This window comes from Larimichthys crocea, chromosome III (genome assembly GCF_000972845.2).
Source record: "Larimichthys crocea isolate SSNF chromosome III, L_crocea_2.0, whole genome shotgun sequence".
NCBI classification, from domain to species: domain Eukaryota; kingdom Metazoa; phylum Chordata; class Actinopteri; family Sciaenidae; genus Larimichthys; species Larimichthys crocea.
In genome coordinates, this window is record NC_040013.1 from 40,197,126 (window position 1) to 40,215,518 (window position 18,393).

An 18,393-nucleotide genomic window follows, 5' to 3' on the forward strand; every position below is an offset into this window, starting at 1 on the left:
TCATTGACAAACATGGATTTTGTGATCCTAAAGACTGACAGAAACACTAAATGTCACAACAAACATAAAGCTGTAGACATTGTCAGCTTTAAATCATTTTAACTAAATCAAATACAAACCACACATTGATTTCCATCTAAAACAAAGTGGCAGTTTTTATATTTAATAAAACAAATGGAGTAAAATGCCAGCTGATGGCTGTGTTGATAATGAGTGTGCAGTAGTATAAATTAATTAAATTAAACTGATCATCACTGTTTGTTTGTTTACGCTGACTTTTTAACTATTGTCAATTCACAAGCAATAAAAAAACTTCCACTTCCTGTCTGAGCTTTCAAAGTAAATCACATGTTGAGTTTGATCTTTATGAAGTGCTTGAATCAAACTAACTCTGTATGATTGAGTTGTTTATGATCAATAAATACCTGTCTGAAAGGTGTGCAGGTGCTTTTAACGTGAAGGTTTTATTTGTATAAGTAACAAATACAGCCAAATTCACACAGTGAATTATACTGAACATGTCGGTGGTGCTTTATTATCGTCAAATATATTTTTGCTGTTTTAGTTTGATGCTTTACTTCCGGTTGTAATGTAGCTAACTCCTGTTAACTTCACCACAGAGACTTCTGTCGTGGTGCATTGTGGGTCATCATCCGGACTTTTACATCTTTTTATTTTTTATTTTTGACTCAAAATAAATGTGAAGCAAAACAACAGAAATCACTTCATATTACATAGAAAACAAACAAATACATCACTTTACATTTGATGCGCAGATTCTTGAGGTGTTCAGTCTTTATTGGTGGTGACAGTGACATCAAGAAAGACGAAACTAACCTTTTTTGTGTGACTAATCTCATTTTGTGTCTCACTACTTTAATCAAAATGTAACATTTAAGCGTTTATTTTTATTTAGTTTATTTCATTCGGTTGGTGACTCTTTGTTTTTGTCTCTATCATAGACTTTTGATACTTCACTTCTTTATATTTGGTTTATATTGTAGTATGTTGTCTTCATTGATACTGTGTGATTTTAAATCATTCTTTATTTTTGTTGTTGTTGTTTTTGTTTTTGTGTGGAACCCAGGAAGATTAGCGACCACCTTTGTGGACGGTAACAGGGATCTGAATAACGAGTAAAGCAACTGTTGTGAAAAGATATACTAAAATATGTATTTTTAAAAAAGTGTATACTTTTATTTATGTACTCTAATTTAGTCTATTTTTGCTCTCGCATCACCTTTTTGTGTTTTAACACTCCTTTAATTAATCCAGATAATTGTAAATTAGGAACATTTGCTGAGACTGGAGAGAAGTGTGACAATGAGTTTTTTTTGTTTTTTGTTTTCTTAATATTTGCAAATAAGATGACAGTTAACAAAATATGGAACCTTTAATGTGACACAGGTCAACAGAAATTGTGGCAAAACAAGAATCAGTTGATAAAATTGCATCTAAATAGCTGAATAATAAATTAGATAGCAAATTAGGAAATTAATGTATGATAGATATAATAATCACAGAATCTATTTGGCGCCTGATAAAATGTTTGAGGTTTATAACACTGACCTCTGCTGGCAGTGTGAGCATGACAAAATGTAAATCAGCATCAGGGGATGATGGGAAGATATCAGTCCCACTGAAATTTCTTTTTGCTCCACTACATTTATTTGACAGCTTCAGCTACAAGTTACTTTGAAGATTTAAATTATGAACAGAATTAGCCCTGCCTGCAAGTATTTTCTTACTCGAGTATTGCTCATTATTATTATTTTAATGTAAACATATGGCTTCAAATGATGATAATACACAAAAAGATGCAATTTTCAAATGAGGCATGGATAAAAGTGCTAAAGTGTTGTAAGCAAAGTTGAATGTTACAATGTAGTAATACTACTATTATCTAGAAAAGTACTTCTAGACATGCAAAAACTACAAGCAAATAAATATGGAGTGTTTTTGGTGCATAACAAACAATAAGTAAAAAAAAATCTAAGAATATAAGGAAGATTTTTTTTTAAATCAAGTACTAAAAAAATATAAAATATATTATACGTACAATGTTTTTTAGGATGAAACGAGCTTGTTTTTTTCTTTACAGTTTGTGCAGGACGGTGCAAGCTTGTCAGAATATGTTAAATGTGCATGATATTTAACAAAACGTAGTACTTGCACTTGTACTTGTACTTGTATCACATCACCGTATAATATAAAATATTTATTTATTTAATGGGACCATATACAGTATTAAACATAAACGATTACATTTGATGTACTGCACCAGAGTTAGTTTACAGCTACTTTTCATCTGCAGTCCCTTCGGCAGACACAATTAAAACATATTACAGCACAATAACAAACAGTACAAAGAAGAAAAAAAACACAGGACACATAATACAAAATACAAAGTTACACACAATAGCACATAACATCAGGGGCGCCGTATAGGGGGGAAAAATTAAGACAATATTGTTGACATATGTGCAGCTAAATTAAAAAATCTGCTGTTTTCATTGTTTTGAGAGGATGATGTTAATTTATTATGATTGAAAATTTAATAACTTTTCTTTTTTTTTAATCATTCATTAATGTTAAGAGAATTTTCCATTTTGAAATTTTACAATAGATATACACTGATACTGTAAAAAAAAAAAAAAGGCCTTTAGCACATTTTTATGGTGGCTTTTAATCTAATAGCATCAAATAGTGAACTGCACTGCATTCTGTATGCAGACTTGCATGCATGTACAAATCACCAGCAGTAAATATTGTGCTTGTACTAGTATTGAACTACAAGACGCAAAAACAGTTGCAAGCCTTTGATTAGAGTTATGTAAAGCTTTTGATGGGATAGTTGAGTCCTAGAGATGTGGGGACAACAGCTGCGCAGAGGGGGCCGAATTAGATTTTTTTGTCATGGGGCCCAAAACTCCTGGCGGCGCCCCTGCATAACATACACCCACAATGTCGGTGGCTACAGATCTGAGTATCCTTTAGCAGACTTTTAAATTTGGTTTTAAATGCACTGATGGAACTGCAGCTCTTTGTATCGTCCGAGTTGTGGCTTCCACAGAGAAGGCTGATTGCCCAAATGCAGAGCGACGAAATGCTATGTAATTGATAATATTAATATTAATAAGAGTATATAATATATCAAATAATTGATAATATTAATATTAATAAGAGTATATAATATATCAAAAAAGGCGAAAAACAATAAGGATAAATGAAATAAACGTGGATTAAAACGATGTCGATCGGCGCTTTATTTTGTCAACACCGGAAGTACTAAATTAAATTCCGGCTGGCTTGACACTGGTGTGGAAAAGATGGCTGCTTCGGCGGCAACGGCGAGTTCTTCCCCCGGTTTGTGTCCAAATTACGCCGTGATTTGCTCCTTTCTGGAGCGCTACGGAGCGTTGCTGGACTTACCAGAGCTCACCTTCCCCCAGCTGGAGAGATATCTGCAGGACACATCCTCAGGTAGGGCAGACAAACAGCCAGCTGCTGACGGGAGGAGGAGAGACTTCAGCATTAATGATAATGGTACCGTGCTAGCGGGCTAGCAGCTTCGTTAGCTCGTCGCGTGTTATTGTGTGCTTTTCCAGCCTTCGTGTTCACTTAAATGTAACTTCACCGCGTCCCAGAGCTGCTGCTCGAAGTGGAAAACGTGCCCGCGTTTGATTTGATTCTCACCAAGGTGTCAGCCCGCCGAATTAGTCGAGGTTTTCTCTCACTTTTCAGCTTTTGAATTGGGCTTAATTTTTTCCAAGCAGCCTTTATCTGCTTGTTGTAACGTTACTCGCAGCACAACACAGGCATGACTGTTGCGCTGGTAACTGTGTTTGCGAGGCGCTAAACACGGCGCCTGTTCGTGCAACACGTCGTGGGTTGTGACGGCGTGTCGGTGGACGTGTCGTTGTCTGTGACGGCCGCCTAATTGTGCACTTTTATTTACAGTTAAAACATTTTGCCATGTAGTGGTCCGCACAGCTTCTGTCAAAGCGCCCGTTGTAGCGACGACTTCCGGCGGAGCCTTTCAAAATAAAGCGCTTATTTTTTTTTTAATTTTGGCGCTCAAAACATCATCCTGCTGTTGAAAGACATACAGCGATGTTCTCGCTATACATTAAGTAACTATTTGATGTGTGGCTGTGTTATTTCCACACGTTTACTCTTACGTGAACACCGAGTAATCAGTAATCGCGTACGTGTATATATTTACGTAAAAAACAACAGCTTCCGGTTGTAGAGCTCATTCTGGTTGACTTGACTAATTTTTTTCCAATTGTGCTGCGTTGTTTTGCGCATGCGCAGCCTCGTCTCAGGTCTTCCTGATTGAGTGTGATGTTCTCTCCTCATATTGATGAAAACTTAATGTGTTTAAAAACACAAAGCTGTTTATTGAAAGTAATACATAATAATCGACCTTCCACCAACATTATATACATTGGCCGTCATGGATAAATATTAGAGTTTATGCAGGGAAAGCTATAAATCTGTTTTCTGAATATTTATCTGTAGAGGCACATGTCTTTATTTCTAATTCCCTCTTTGATCATTTGATTATATTTTAGTATAAAACCTCTCTGATTTATATGCCTGCATCTGTTTCAAATTAAAAGCCCTTCAGTATTTCTTAACCGTCACACGCTCCTGCTACAAAGTGTACCACAGCAGAGTTATGTAAGGCTTTAAAGAGCGGGCGAACAGTGCCAGTAAATTATAAACGTGTGTTCTTTTTATCCGGTTTTTGACTTGTAGATTGTATAGCACACTCTGAGTGTGTCCAGTCGTGTATGAGTTAGTGTGAATGTGGCTCAGGAGGTACAGTGGGTTGTCTGTTAATTAATCGGGTGGTTCGATCCCCGGCTCCTCCAGTCTGCACGAGCAATATACTGAACCCCGTCGGTGTGTAGATGATTGGCTCCTAAATGCTGATGAGCAGTCGGCACCTTGTACGACAGTCAGTGAAGCGCCTTGATTGGTCAGAAAACTAGGGATTAAATACACCATGATGTTATGAAGTAGACAAAACAAAGCTCAGGTAGTCTGGATATTAAATGAGTGAGAAATTGTCATCAGATAGAGCTGGAAAAGCTGAAGCGTTAACATCCTCACAGCTTCATTTGTATCGTGCACCTCATTCTTTTCTCTGTTCACAACAAACACGTTTTTTTTTTCTGTTTAAGTTTGTGTAGTACTTTGACGATAGATGTTTTTAATTACTGTAAAAATTTTGATTAAAGCCAAACCCCAAATAAACACAGAGCCCCTACGGTGCAGCTTCATGTTTTGATGAATAATCGCAGGTCTCAATCAGACCCCATCTGTATTTTATAAGTTCGTCTGGGTCGCCCACTCGAGCAAGTTCTTAAGCTGCTTCGATCTCGTGCATAGAAATATCAAACTTTTGTCAGCACAGACATGCTGCACATCATTAGGTTGGTTAGATTCTCCACAGTTCAGTTGTTTGCTTAATTTCATGGAAACCATGAGCAGCAAAGTTTGATTTTTTTCAGATCTATTGGCGTGGTAAACAAGAGAAATGAAAGAGTGATGAATCCGTACTTTTGAAGCTGTCCTAAAGTCTGAACGCGTGTCCATCTCTGGATTATTTCTAATCCTTCAGCTCATAAGGGTTCTCCGATCAGAAGAATCAAAACGGTTTTCTGGAAAATGAATTAAAGTTGTGAATGTTTTCATGTGAAGCCTGTTGCTCACAATGAAAAAGACAACTTTAACTGACATCAACTCTTCTCGTATTTATTACCTTAGAAGATACAAAATAATGAAATATTCTGTAAATGAATAAGACACATGTCCAAATAAAGGCAGGTTGAGTTCAGTGATCAATAAAATAGTCAAAGTCAATAAAAGCTTGGGGTGTTTCACCATGTACGGTCTTTGTTAAGTTACACGTGTCTGTTCTTGTGCTTCTGCTCCAGTGACAACTGAAACTAATCCCTGCATGGGATCACTAAAGTTTATGTACAAACATTTATAACCTTATATAATAGTGGGACTTGATATGTATATTATGTGTCCACAAAGAAAAATGATTTAAAGCTCTGAATCTTTAGTCAGTGGACTTTTTGAACACAAATGAAACCTGTGATTAATTTCTATGCAAGAACGAGGATCAGTGAGTTTGTTTACATGCACCTAGTTTTTAGATTATCCCGCTTGCATGTCTCAAACTATATACTTTGGTTTTTGGCTGGGTTATTCTTCGCCCTGTCTGTGATCTCGAACCTGTTGTATTGCGTTTTCACGGTCTCACAGCGTTCTCACTGCATTGATAAAATGTTAACAAACGTTTCAATCCAATATTTCCACACGTGTACTGATGTTCTTCTTCTTCACTGAAACATACGTTTCCTCCAGTCAGTGGAAATGTTTTATTTAAGCTCTAAAATTACTAAATCCATGTTTCTGATCATGTCACAGTCACCTCTAGTATGAAGATATGATAAAGAAGATCCTCAAATATTTTTAGTCTAACAATAAAAGGAATATTTCAGGGCTCGGGTCATCTGTCAGTTACAAACAGCACAGCCCTCAAACACGGTTAGTTTACTGAGCTTATGTTTTTAGATATTCTGGTATCTGTTTCTGTTATTTACTGCAAGTCTCTAATGATCTGTGACTCAATGCTAATATGTGTTTTTAGATACTTTGTGAGTGACATCGTCTTTTTAATCTTTCCTCAGTTCCAAAGTTGCTGGTTGATCTTCACGTCAAGTTGCTGAGGAAGATCGGCAAGTCAGTGTCAGCAGACAGATGGGAGAAGTATCTCGTAAAGGTAAACTCCAAAACCAATATTTACTCCTCTCCTGAGAATAAAATCTGTCTTTTTGCAACTAATTGCTCCACTTTGTTCGACAGATAGTCGCTTACTTTGTCTGCTGTTAAGTGGTGGCTTTTTATTTTGTGTGTCTGTTGTTGCAGGCCATAAAATTAAAACAGTTTGCTGAAAGAGTCTGATGATTATTCCCTTCTACGAGTATCATCTTTCACATTAGTCACCTGATCTGTTGTTAATCTGAAAAATATTGATTTGTGCTGCAGATTTGTCAAGAAATCGTGATGCATCGATGTGATTCATGCTAATCAGATCTAAGCCACATTAGAGTTTGAAACACAACCCTAATCAGATTTCTACAGATCCGGACACTCAATTCAGATTTTTTCAAGTGTCTTTTGAGTCACTTGCACCACGACACACACCGAGACAACATCAAATCCAGAGGCACAGAAGTGCATCAGAGTCTGTGGATAGATGTCTGCTGTCACTTCAGGACCGGCAAATCCAATCTGATCACTTGCAAATAACAGCACGAGCAGTTCTGATTTGAGAGACAACTCTGATTTGCCTGATTCTAACTTCTGTAATACTTTAAGGTTGCATTCACGAATTTCCCCTCAACATGTGGAGTCCGTATCAGAAATACCTAAAAACTGTAATGATCAGTTTTAGCTGCAGCTGGCAAAAAAAGTATTGATTTGACTTTGCTATTTGTTGAGGTAGTAGGTCATAGTATTTTCCACACATTTCCACAAGTATAACAAAGGTGGCAGAGCACTTCTGACGTCGTCTCACCTTGTTGTGTGCAAGTGAGCGTCTACCGCCAGGTTTGAACTTCATCGGTATTGTCAGCCCGAAAGGTCGCAAGTCTGACCATAATACATTTGTCAGTCAGCATGAATGAAAACAACACTCAAGCGAGCAGATAACTTGAAGAAATGATGGTGTTTTCATTTTTCTTTCCAGGTATGCCAAGAGTTCAACACAACGTGGGCATGGGAACTCGAACAAAAAGGATACAAGGACATGACGACAGAGTGCAAGACGGGGATACTTAAAGTATGCACACTGTCTTTTTGTTTTCTGGTTTCCTCGCCTGTTTTTAATTGTGTATCATTGTAGTTTTAATGAAAACGGTTTAGAGAAAAAAACACTGGTGTCACATAAAAGCTGAGGTTGTAGCTGACTTTGGGGTGAACCACTATTGCTACACTCAGCTGCTGGTGAACAAAACAGGAACTCTGCTTTTGTGAAACTGTTGCATTTATTTTCTGACAAACTGTGGCTGAAGTTTAACCACACTGTGTAAATATAAACATATTGGTGACATATTGCACCCCCTTGAATCATCCATTTTTATCAGCTACAGTTATTATTTATGATTTTTTCCACAGAACTCAAGAATGTTGTATTTAAACTAAAGAACGCTCTGTAATATGTTGTGATAGATGCCAGTTTGTAACGTCCTGTACTTTTTCTTTTCAGTATTTGTGCGAGTGTCAGTTTGATGAAAATGTCAAGTTCAAAACAGCCATCAATGAGGAGGACCCAGATAAGATGCGGCTGCAGCCGATTGGCCGGGACAAAGACGGTCAGATGTATTGGTTTCAACTGGACCAAGACGACAATGTGCGTGTTTATATCGAGGAACAGGATGACTTAGATGGGTCATCATGGAAATGCATTGTCAAGTAAGCAAAAATAAGTGACTTTAATGGGACAAATATGCTGCAGGCGCAGCAAAATGGAATCTAAATGCTAATGTGGTGTGCTGTGAGTTATCTACTCTGAAAAGGGAGCTTTTATATTCATCCCCTCTTTTCTTCCTGTAGAGATAGAAACGACTTAGCTGAGGTGGTGGCTCTGCTGAAGACACAAATTGATCCTGAGCTGTTAAAAAAAGAACAAGAAAAGAAGGAGAACGAAGGAGAAGGTAAAGATTATATTCTTAAATTAATTGTTTACAGATTGTTAGAAATGTCAGCCTGTTGCACGTTCGTGCTGCAGTTTGATGCCGCTAACTTTAGCTAGTATCAGGATGACTGGGTACAAAGTATTTACACTGTTGTATTGTAAAGCCAAATTTGATTGAATTTTCTTATGTGAAACTAAAGATTTAAGAAAATATTTACAAGCAGCCATGTGATCTTCTACTCCATATATATGTTACAGGTGAAGTCAAAAAGATCACATCAGACACATCAGATGAAGACAGCAAAGACACCAACAAGGATGTCTGTCCAGTCTCACCAAAGACAGAGAATGATGAAAAAGTGACACAGAAAGACAGCTCGATATCAGAAGCCCCTGAGGCCAAATCGTCGCTCAATGGCATCACTGAAGGCAAACCTGAAACAGAACTCTGTTCAGAAAAACCCGCTGAGGATCTCAGCATCAGTACAAAAGCTCAGAACATTAAAGAAGAGCCGATGGAGGTGTCGGACACTAAAACAAGCACAACAACAAGTGAACCCGCCTCTGAGACCCCATGTATATCAGTAAAAGCAGAAAAGGGAGAGGAGGCCAAGAAGAACAGTGCTGAGGAGATTCAACAGGCTCTGAAGAACGACCAACAGGCCAAAATCCCTTTGAAAAAAAGAGGAATGAAATTTAGTGAAGACTTAAAAAATAGCAGCATCATAGTACAAAACCCATCTCTCTCTCAGGTCAAGGAAGATTCAAAAGCTGACTCGACACCTGAACCGACAAAGAAAGCGAAGAGTGTGACTGATCATGTTAACGGTGAGGTTCAGCCTACACCAGAGAAAGAGCTCCAGAGTCAGTTGTGCGAGTCACTAAAAGATGCTGCCACTGACAAAGAGCAGACGACAGAACCAGCTGCAGATAAATCGGTAGAAACCAGAGAAAACGAGTCGACATCCACAGACAAGGATGACGTGAAAGATAAAAAGGATGAAGTCTGCAGTGAAGAGAAGGCCACAGAGGAAATCATATCACACCAAGGAGATGTGGACAAGAAAAAACAAGATATGGAAAGCACTGCATCAAAAGAAAAGAAAGAAGAGTATTGCCCATCACCAACAGAACCGCTACCTTTACCTAAAGACACAAATAATGCACTCGAGAAGTCTTCTAATCATGAAGAGCATGAAAAACGAAAAGAATCCAAACCAGCAGATAAAAACAAGTCTTGTGCAGGAGACAGGACGACTACATTAAAGGAAACCGATAAAACATTAACAGCTGGTGAGTCAGAGAAAGTCAAATCCAAAGAGGTTGAATCAAAAGATTCAGAGAAAAGAACAGCCTGTGTAGACATGGACACATCAGAGTCAAGTCAGACTGAAGAAACAAAGAAGTCAGAGGTGACAGAAAATGTAACAGACATGAAGCAAACAGATGCTGAAGTGAGCAATGCTAAAGAAATGGAGACATGTGAAACTAATTTAGAGAAAACTGATAACTCTGTACTGAAAGAGAAGTCTGGAGTCATTAAAACCACAGAGACAGAGTGTGCAGATAAAGATCCTGCAAATAAATCTGTCGACTCTGAGAACGCAGTATCACCATCTGCCAATAAAAAGATAGAAATGCTAAAAGAGAGCGATAATACAGAGACCCAAGAAGTCACACAAAGCTTGAAGCCCATTAAAAAGGCAGACGAACCAATAATCACTCAGAAATCAGAAGAAACGTCCAACACTAAAGAGAGTGTGGAGTCTTCGGTTGTTAAAAATGTAGACAAATCAGGCTTGGGTAAACCTGTCGAGGAGCACAATAACATCAAAGATGCAGAGATGACTACAGAGAAAGACTCCGAGACGAAGGTCTCAGAAGAACCGCCTAAACAAATTGAGGCAAAAAGTCCTTCATCAGAGAGTAAAAAGGATGCCAGCAAGGAATATGAAAAGGAGACGGATAATGAAAAACTCAAAAACGACACTGAGAAACACCCTAGTCAAGACAAGGATGGTACAGAGGATTCAACAACAGATAAACTCTCAAAAACTGAAACCTCAAACGAGGAGAAAGATACTGGCAAAGAGAGTGAAGCCTCCAAGGAGAAGGATACTAGCAAAGAGAGTGAAGCCTCCAAGGAGGAAAAATCTTGTAAAGAGAGCGAAACCTCAAAGAAGGAGAAAGATACTGGCAAAGAGAGTCAAACCTCCAAGGAGGAGAAACCTTCTGGCAAAGAGAGTCAAACCTCAAAGGAGGATAAAGATGCTCCTAAAGAGAGTCAAACCTCCAAGGAGGAGAAACCTACTGGCAAAGAGAGTGAAACCTCCAAAAAGGAGAAACCTATTGGCAAAGAGAGTAAATCCTCCAAAGAGCAGAAAGATACTGGCAAAGAGAGTGAAACCTCAAAGGAGGATAAAGATGCTCCTAAAGAGAGTCAAACCTCCAAGGAGGAGAAACCTACTGGCAAAGAGAGTGAAACCTCCAAGAAGGAGAAACCTATTGGCAAAGAGAGTAAATCCTCCAAAGAGCAGAAAGATACTGGCAAAGAGAGTGAAACCTCAAAGGAGGAGAAACATTCTGGCAAAGAGAGTGAAACCTCAAAGGAGGAGAAACATTCTGGTAAAGAGAGTGAAACCTCCAAGGAGGAGAAACTTGGTCACAAAGAGATTAAAACCTCAAAGAAGGACAACGATGCCCCTAAAGAGAGTGAAATGTCCAAGGAGGAGAAACCTTCTCGCAAAGAGAGTGAAACCTCCAAGGAGGAGAAACCTTCTGGCAAAGAAAGTGAAACCTCCAAAGAGGGGAAACCTTCTGGCAAAGAGAGTAAAACCTCCAAGGAGAAACCTTCTGGCAAAGAGAGTAAAACCTCCAAGGAGGAGAAACCTTCTGGCAAAGAGAGTGAAACCTCCAAGGAGGAGAAACTTTCTGGCAAAGAGAGTGAAACCTCCAAAGAGGGGAAACCTTCTGGCAAAGAGAGTGAAACCTCCAAAGAGGGGAAACCTTCTGGCAAAGAGAGTAAAACCTCAAAGGAGGAGAAACCTTCTGGCAAAGAGAGTGAAACCCCCAAGGAGGAGAAACTTTCTGGCAAAGAGAGTGAAACCCCCAAGGAGGAGAAACCTTCTGGCAAAGAGAGTGAAAGCTCCAAGGAGGAGAAACCTTCTGGCAAAGAGAGTGAAAGCTCCATGGAGGAGAAACCTTCTGGCAAAGAGAGTGAAAGCTCCAAGGAGGAGAAACCTTCTTGTGAAGTGAGTGAAAGCTCCAAGGAGGAGAAACCTTCTGGCAAAGAGAGTGAAAGCTTGACCAAAATGGAGGAATCTGACCACCAAAATGTGAGCAAAGAACCAGAAAACAAATCCTCAACAGGAACGGACCAACCAATCAAAGAACCAGATGCTGAAAAGCCCACTGACGAAAGTAAAAGCAAAAGTGAAGAGGAGGAGTCCACAACGAAAAAAGAGGTGGTGAATGGTGAGGAAGCTCCATCAGATGCTCAGAAGCAGGGTGTTAGGCGGAAAGTCAAGCGCCCGGCCCACCGAAGGAAAGCTGAACTTCAGAGAGAGGAGAGACAAGGAGACTCTGAGTCAGACACCAACGTGGGAAGATCACTTCGGAGATCGCCGAGGATCTCCAGGCCGACACCGAAGGCTGTGGAGATCCATGACAGAAAGCTGGAGAAATCACAGGCTGCTCCATCAGCTGAGAAGCGTGAGGACGACAAGGGTGAGAAGGAGAAAGACGAAGAGGAGGAGGAAGAGGAAGAAGAGGAGGAGGTGAAGGCTGTTCAGAAGAAGCCAAGGGAGAAAAAGGCTGATCAGGAGGGTCAGCCGAAACCTAAGGTAAGATTGTTCATTAGTTTATCTACAGTTTTTATAAAAGTAGACACAATAATAATGCCAGTGTTGGAGGAAGTATTCAGATCCTTTACTTAAGTAAAAGTACAATGCCATCGAGCTGTCCTGTCTGCTCTGTTGTCAAGTCAACATGATGTTTGTTTCAGGGGAGAAAGAGGCGGAAGGTTCGATGGTCCAACACGCGAACACGTCGTAAAAAGAAAGGCTCGGCAGATGAAGAAGAGAGCAGCGACGAGGAGTCCAGCGAAGAGGATGAGACTGAGGAAGAGGACGACAGCGACGAAGACTACAAGGTCGAGCGAAGTAGAAAGAGGCGGAATCGCAACAGGGAAAGACGAAGCTCGGACTCTTCAACATCCTCAGATGACGACCTACCTCCAAATGACGACCCCTGCAAACATTGTGGTCTTCCAAATCACCCTGAGCTGGTGGGTAGTGGTTTTGTTCAACCAGCAGTTCAAATCCCAAAGATGTTTAGCTTATATATGAAAACAAAACAGACAAGCAACAAATTCACTAATTAGTGAAGATGGAAAGGTAAGGTGATTCAATAATCCACTTAACATTTGTCAACATCTCCTGTCCAGATCTTACTGTGTGATTCGTGTGACAGTGGGTACCATACAGCCTGTCTGAGGCCTCCCCTCATGATCATCCCCGACGGAGAATGGTTCTGTCCACCCTGTCAACATGTACGTACCAGTCAGAACACCAAATATCAAAGACAAAATGAACAAAATATGACAGCAGCTTTCATGTTTCCCCTCTGTAGAAAAAGCTCTGTGACAAATTAGAAGAGCAGCTCCAAAATCTCGACGCTGCTTTGAAAAAGAAGGAACGAGCTGAGAGAAGGTGAGGTGCTTCGGCTGTTCGTTAAATCTGTGCCTATTATGTAGTGAAGTGACTTGAGGACCTAATTAACATTGAAATGAAGTGTTCCCTCCTGTACTCAGAGAAGTATCATTCAGTTTACAGTTCTTCTCAGTGATGATTAAGAAATGGGCACTTAATGTGTGTTATGTCCTCCAGGAAAGAGCGTCTCATCTATGTTGGAATCAGTGTTGAAAACATCATCACGCCCTCTGTAAGTACACGTTGTGATACATTTTTTGCTAGTTAAATATTCGCCTTGTTGTTGGTGTTTTTTAACAAACTCTGAATTTCTTCAGGTGGAGGTAGAAGAAGAAAAGCCAGAGATCATCATCAAAGAGAAGAAGGAACCAAAGCGAAGTAAGAGCTGGGGTCGTAGGTCTACGAGGGCGAAGAAATCCATCAGCTACAGGTCTGAAACAAACTTTTTAATATCTCATAAGTAAATTTCTCTTTTGGGGATTTTTATTTGCTGATTTTGATTCAGAACTGCATATGGTAAACTTTGTTTTTGTTGTTAATTTTACAGATTTGATGAATTCGATGAGGCGATCGAGGAGGCAATTGAAGAAGACATCAAAGAAGCAGAGGGTGGAGGTACGACTCGAATTCTTTCTCTTCTGAAAGTAATTAAAAGCAGTAGTACTGCATGGAAAATGTGTTTTCTTTCTGATAGAGACAGTTGTCAAACTATTCTTTTGAGATCTGAGAAAATGTTTTGTGTTTTTTCACAGGAGCTGGTCGGGGTAAAGACATGGCCAACATTACAGGCCACAGAGGAAAGGACATGTCTGCCATCCTTCAAGCGGAGGAGGGCAAGGAAAACGGCCGCCCGCCCCGATCCTCCTCTGGACAGCGCAGGAAAAAACGCCGGCGACTCAACGATCTGGACAGCGACAGCACCGTAGATGAGGAGGAAAGTGAGGAAGAGTTTCGCCTCAGTGAAAGGTAGGAACGGAAAGACTAAACACTAATAAAAGAGTTTGGTTTGATCATTGCTGAATATTATGAAAGATTGATTTATATGTCTGCATTTCATGTCTCCGTGGATACAGCTCAGAAGAAGAATTCGTCGTATCAGAAAATGACTCGGAGGCTGAAACAGAGGCAGAGTCCAACAACAGCGACTTGGGCAGCAACAGCAGCGGTAAACATCACAGGTCTTCGCGGGCCAGGAAGCCACCGACACAACGGCGAAGCTCCAGAAAGCGGCGGAGACCGAAGGGGTACTCGGATGATGAAGAAGAGGAGACAGACGAGGAAGATGAAGATGAAATCGGTATTATAGTGGCATCACAGTTAGAGCCAAGCATGGCTTTTACTTTCTCACAAGTGTTGCTATTTATTTATCATTATTATAGTATTACCATTTGTAACTCATATTATTATTTTGTGTGTGTGTTCAGTGACTGAAGGCTCCAGCGAGTACAGCGACAGTGATCTGGACATGAGTCGACGGCGGTCTCGGCGGAGTCAGAAGAAGCAGGTGAACTACTGCGAGACGTCCGAGTCTGAAGGTTCACAGGCTGAAACCAACCGGGCCAAAATGAAACCCAGACGACGCCAGGAGAGCTCCGACAGCGAGGGTCAGTCATACACACAAACACACACAGTACATGTTAAGACCTCAGGATTTTGTTTTGGTAACACAATACTAGTAGTATTCATAATAACAGGTTAAAGATGAACCTGTATTGGCACAAATAAGATATTATTAGCCTTTTCTCTCCTAAAAATGTAAATATAAAAACCGTTTAGATGAACTAATATAGCTGTTTATTTCAAAATAAACCTTTTCAGCACCATGGACAGAGACATGGAGTCACTACACGTTAGTCTGCATTAGAAATTGTATCATTTGGCAACAGAGTGATACTATACTTAGAATTCCTAGGACACTATTAAAGTTTTAAATTAATTATTTAATTTGTTTTTTACCTGTGTTGAGTTCACATCAAATATCTGTTGTGTGTAAATTTTGTGCACTGCACCACAAACAATCACAAAGAAAACCAGATGCTAAAACATTCAAGAGTCAAATAGCTCCCAGAAAAGTACTTCCTTTGTACTGGTCAGATTTAACCAGCAGCTTCCCTCTTTGAGGAGAAGTAACTTCTTTCTTAGGATCTTTAAAAAAAAAAAAAAAGCCTTTTGTGAATCTCAGCTTTATAAATGCAAGAGATGGGAGAGAGCAGCCGGTAATGTTAGTTGTTAGTTGCAGTCTTTTGTCTAACACATTTGTTTCAACAGTTGTCAAGACTACCAAAAACACACTACCCACACCCTGTGTGTAAAACTGGACAAGCTTCCCTTGAAGCTACAAATGTCTGTGACATTTTTATGCCTTTCACTGTCAGAAAACAAAGCTCAAAGCCTAAATAATAAATAAACTAGTATATGTCACACAAAGCAGAAAATGATAAACTAGTGTAACTACTTTTGTAACTACTTTAAAGCAAAAAATGCTGCAGGGTGTTTTTTTGTTTGGGTTTTATATTTCTAGTTGGTTCAGAGTGATACTCTGCTCATCTGGTTATAAGCATAAACATCAGGTATATCTAGGTAACAGGAACTCCAGGCAGCTAAAAGTGCTTCTTGTTTTCTTTTCCAGCGAGTTTCTCTAGAGACTCTGAGGAGGAATCGAGGAATCCGAGGGTGAAGAGGAGAGCCGACTCCTCGGAGGAAGACTCCCGGCAGCGGCGCAGGCGGCTCGCACTAAAACGCAGGAGAGCTTCTGAAGACGACGACTCGGACGACGACTCGGACGAATCGTCGGAGGAGGACCGCCCCATCCGCAAACGGGTGAACCGCATTGACTCAGACGATGACGACGAGGAACCGGAGGAGAAACCGAAGGAGAAGAAAGCAGCTGAAATAGCAGACGAGGAGTCAAAGGGAACAAACGCAGTGGACTGCAATCCGGTGGAGCTGCCACCCACCAATGGACAGAGCATGATAAAGAGCCTCGAGGGCCCCGTCAGCCGACCCACGGCCGCCGCTCCAGGCCTCATCCCGAGTCTGGAGGCACCCAAAAACATCAGTGCCACACCAGCCGCTGCCATAGCACCAAACGGTTTGGTTGGCCAGGAGATGGCAGCGCAGGATGACGACGAAGACGACCTGTTAGGAGTCACAGACCTAGTGGACTACGTCTGCAATAACGAAGACTTGTAAAAACAAAAATATGGTGTACTGTTTCATTTTTTTGTGGTATTGTATTTTTATATTGCTTAACTTTATTATTCCCTCCCCCACCAACACCTCCAACCACCTCCTCGTCCTTTTTACCTGTGTCATCTGGAGCTCAGAGTCTCAGCAATCTCTGCTACAGTAAGAACTGGATACCTGTCACCAGTCTAATGCTGTCCCTGTGGGATTGCACAACAAATAAGGGCACCAAACTCTCATTTGGTTGATGATAATAATCCGTTTACCTGCAAACCAACCACGTCATCCAGCTCCACTGCCAAACCACCTTCTTCCTCTGAAACAATGTCCCTCATTTCTTCTGTCACATCGTCCTGTGTCTTTTTTGTTGTTGTTTTTGTTCCATCCAAGTTTTCTACAAATTTTAGCTCCTGTACTCGTCTACATTGATGGAGAATTGGCACTGAAATGTGGGTAAATAGTTTAAGATTGCCCATTTGAATGCAAAATGACTGACATTTTAAAAATAAGTCATTCCATTAGAAATTTGAAGATGAATCGTGGTTTTACATCTTATCCGTTAAAGGAAATGTTTGGCATTTTTTGGGAAAGGCAGAAAGTGTCGGTGAGAACATTGATACCACACTCGTACAGGAAATATGAAGCTACTGCAGGTCAGCTTAGTTAAGCAGACTGGTTTACTTTTAATAAGCTCTTTTCTTCCGGTCAGACAGCAGCCACAGCAGGACCTGCCTGCCTCTAGCTGCTTTAGCTATGACATGCTTTGTTTTTGGGTGCTTGGCCCAAGGTTGCAGTAGACTACGCCATGGTCCTTCATTGTATTATTTAGTTTGCAGTCTTTTAAAAACCCTAAAGAAATCTGAACATTTTTAAAACATGGCTTTGCGGCAAGTAGTTTTAATTTCAGCACTGATAGTAATACAACGGGGGAAATTTGATAATCGTTAATGATACTGATTGGCCACGATAATCATAGCATGAAGAGGTGATACAGGTCCACTTGCCAACACACAGCACGTTATGTCTTGTTTGTTAAATCTGTACAAACTGACAGTATAAAGAATGGACAGCGTATGCACAACGTCACCATTGGGTCCATCAAAATCTGTGGCACTGTCCGTGGCCGTGTTGAAAGTCCTTCCACCTCCTGGCTAATCTAAAAATCAGCAGCTGTGGATCATCAACGGACCTGAGACAGGCCGAATAACACCTGGGTGCTCAAACAAGCCGTCTGTAATGGCATCTACCTGTCAATCAAAGTGGTCGCACTGTTAATTCTGCATTATTTTAAGACTTTATATAATCTGAACAGGTGAGTTCTATAAAAATTCAGCCTCGGTACAGTTGTCATGTACGGAGAAATTGGCTATAGAGACCAAAACTGTTTGTTGTACCAGGCTGTAAACATGTTTATTTCTGCTGTGAAGTTGGACATTTTAATGTGATGGTTTATGAATATTGACTTGTTCTGTAGCCAGCCTCAAGTGGCCGTTTGAGAAACTGCAGTTTTTGGTACTTCTGCAGTGGCTTCACTTCACGGACGTGGAGGTTGCAGCTTGGTACGAACGTCAATTCGCAGACACAGCTTTGTGCAGATAAAATAGACGAGATACAACGTGTTAATGAGTTTGCTTTGTACAGAGCCACGGTAGCTTCTTCTGCCATCTGCTAGCTACAGCCTCATATTTAATGGAACATGAGTGGTAACTGTCCTCCAGAAGAAAACGAGTGAATTTCCCAAAATGTCCAAACTGTCCTGGTTAAGAGACTATTCTT

The 18,393-nt window shown here is 40.3% G+C and overlaps 1 protein-coding gene across 1 annotated transcript; it reads left to right on the forward strand.

Moving 5' to 3' along the window:
* The first annotated feature begins 3,278 nt into the window (after nt 1-3,278).
* Nucleotides 3,279-17,941, forward strand: rsf1b.1 (remodeling and spacing factor 1b, tandem duplicate 1). The gene is made up of 16 exons (XM_010731143.3): nt 3,279-3,483; nt 6,714-6,805; nt 7,775-7,867; nt 8,294-8,499; nt 8,641-8,741; nt 8,981-12,564; nt 12,726-13,007; nt 13,167-13,271; nt 13,352-13,431; nt 13,609-13,663; nt 13,749-13,861; nt 13,979-14,046; nt 14,184-14,397; nt 14,505-14,728; nt 14,856-15,035; nt 16,061-17,941. The coding sequence occupies exons 1-16, from the start codon at nt 3,330-3,332 to the stop codon at nt 16,621-16,623; spliced, it is 6,114 nt and encodes a 2,037-aa protein (XP_010729445.3). The 5' UTR covers nt 3,279-3,329; the 3' UTR covers nt 16,624-17,941.
* The last annotated feature ends 452 nt before the right edge of the window (nt 17,942-18,393 follow it).

Excerpts from the sequence above, each read along its gene's own strand:
- rsf1b.1 (XM_010731143.3), top strand. The coding sequence starts at position 3,330 with ATGGCTGCTTCGGCGGCAACGGCGAGTTCTTCCCCCGGTTTGTGTCCA. Across the intron at positions 7,868-8,293 it reads GCAAGACGGGGATACTTAAA|TATTTGTGCGAGTGTCAGTT; the intron begins GTATGCACACTG and ends TTTTCTTTTCAG. Across the intron at positions 12,565-12,725 it reads AGGGTCAGCCGAAACCTAAG|GGGAGAAAGAGGCGGAAGGT; the intron begins GTAAGATTGTTC and ends TGTTTGTTTCAG.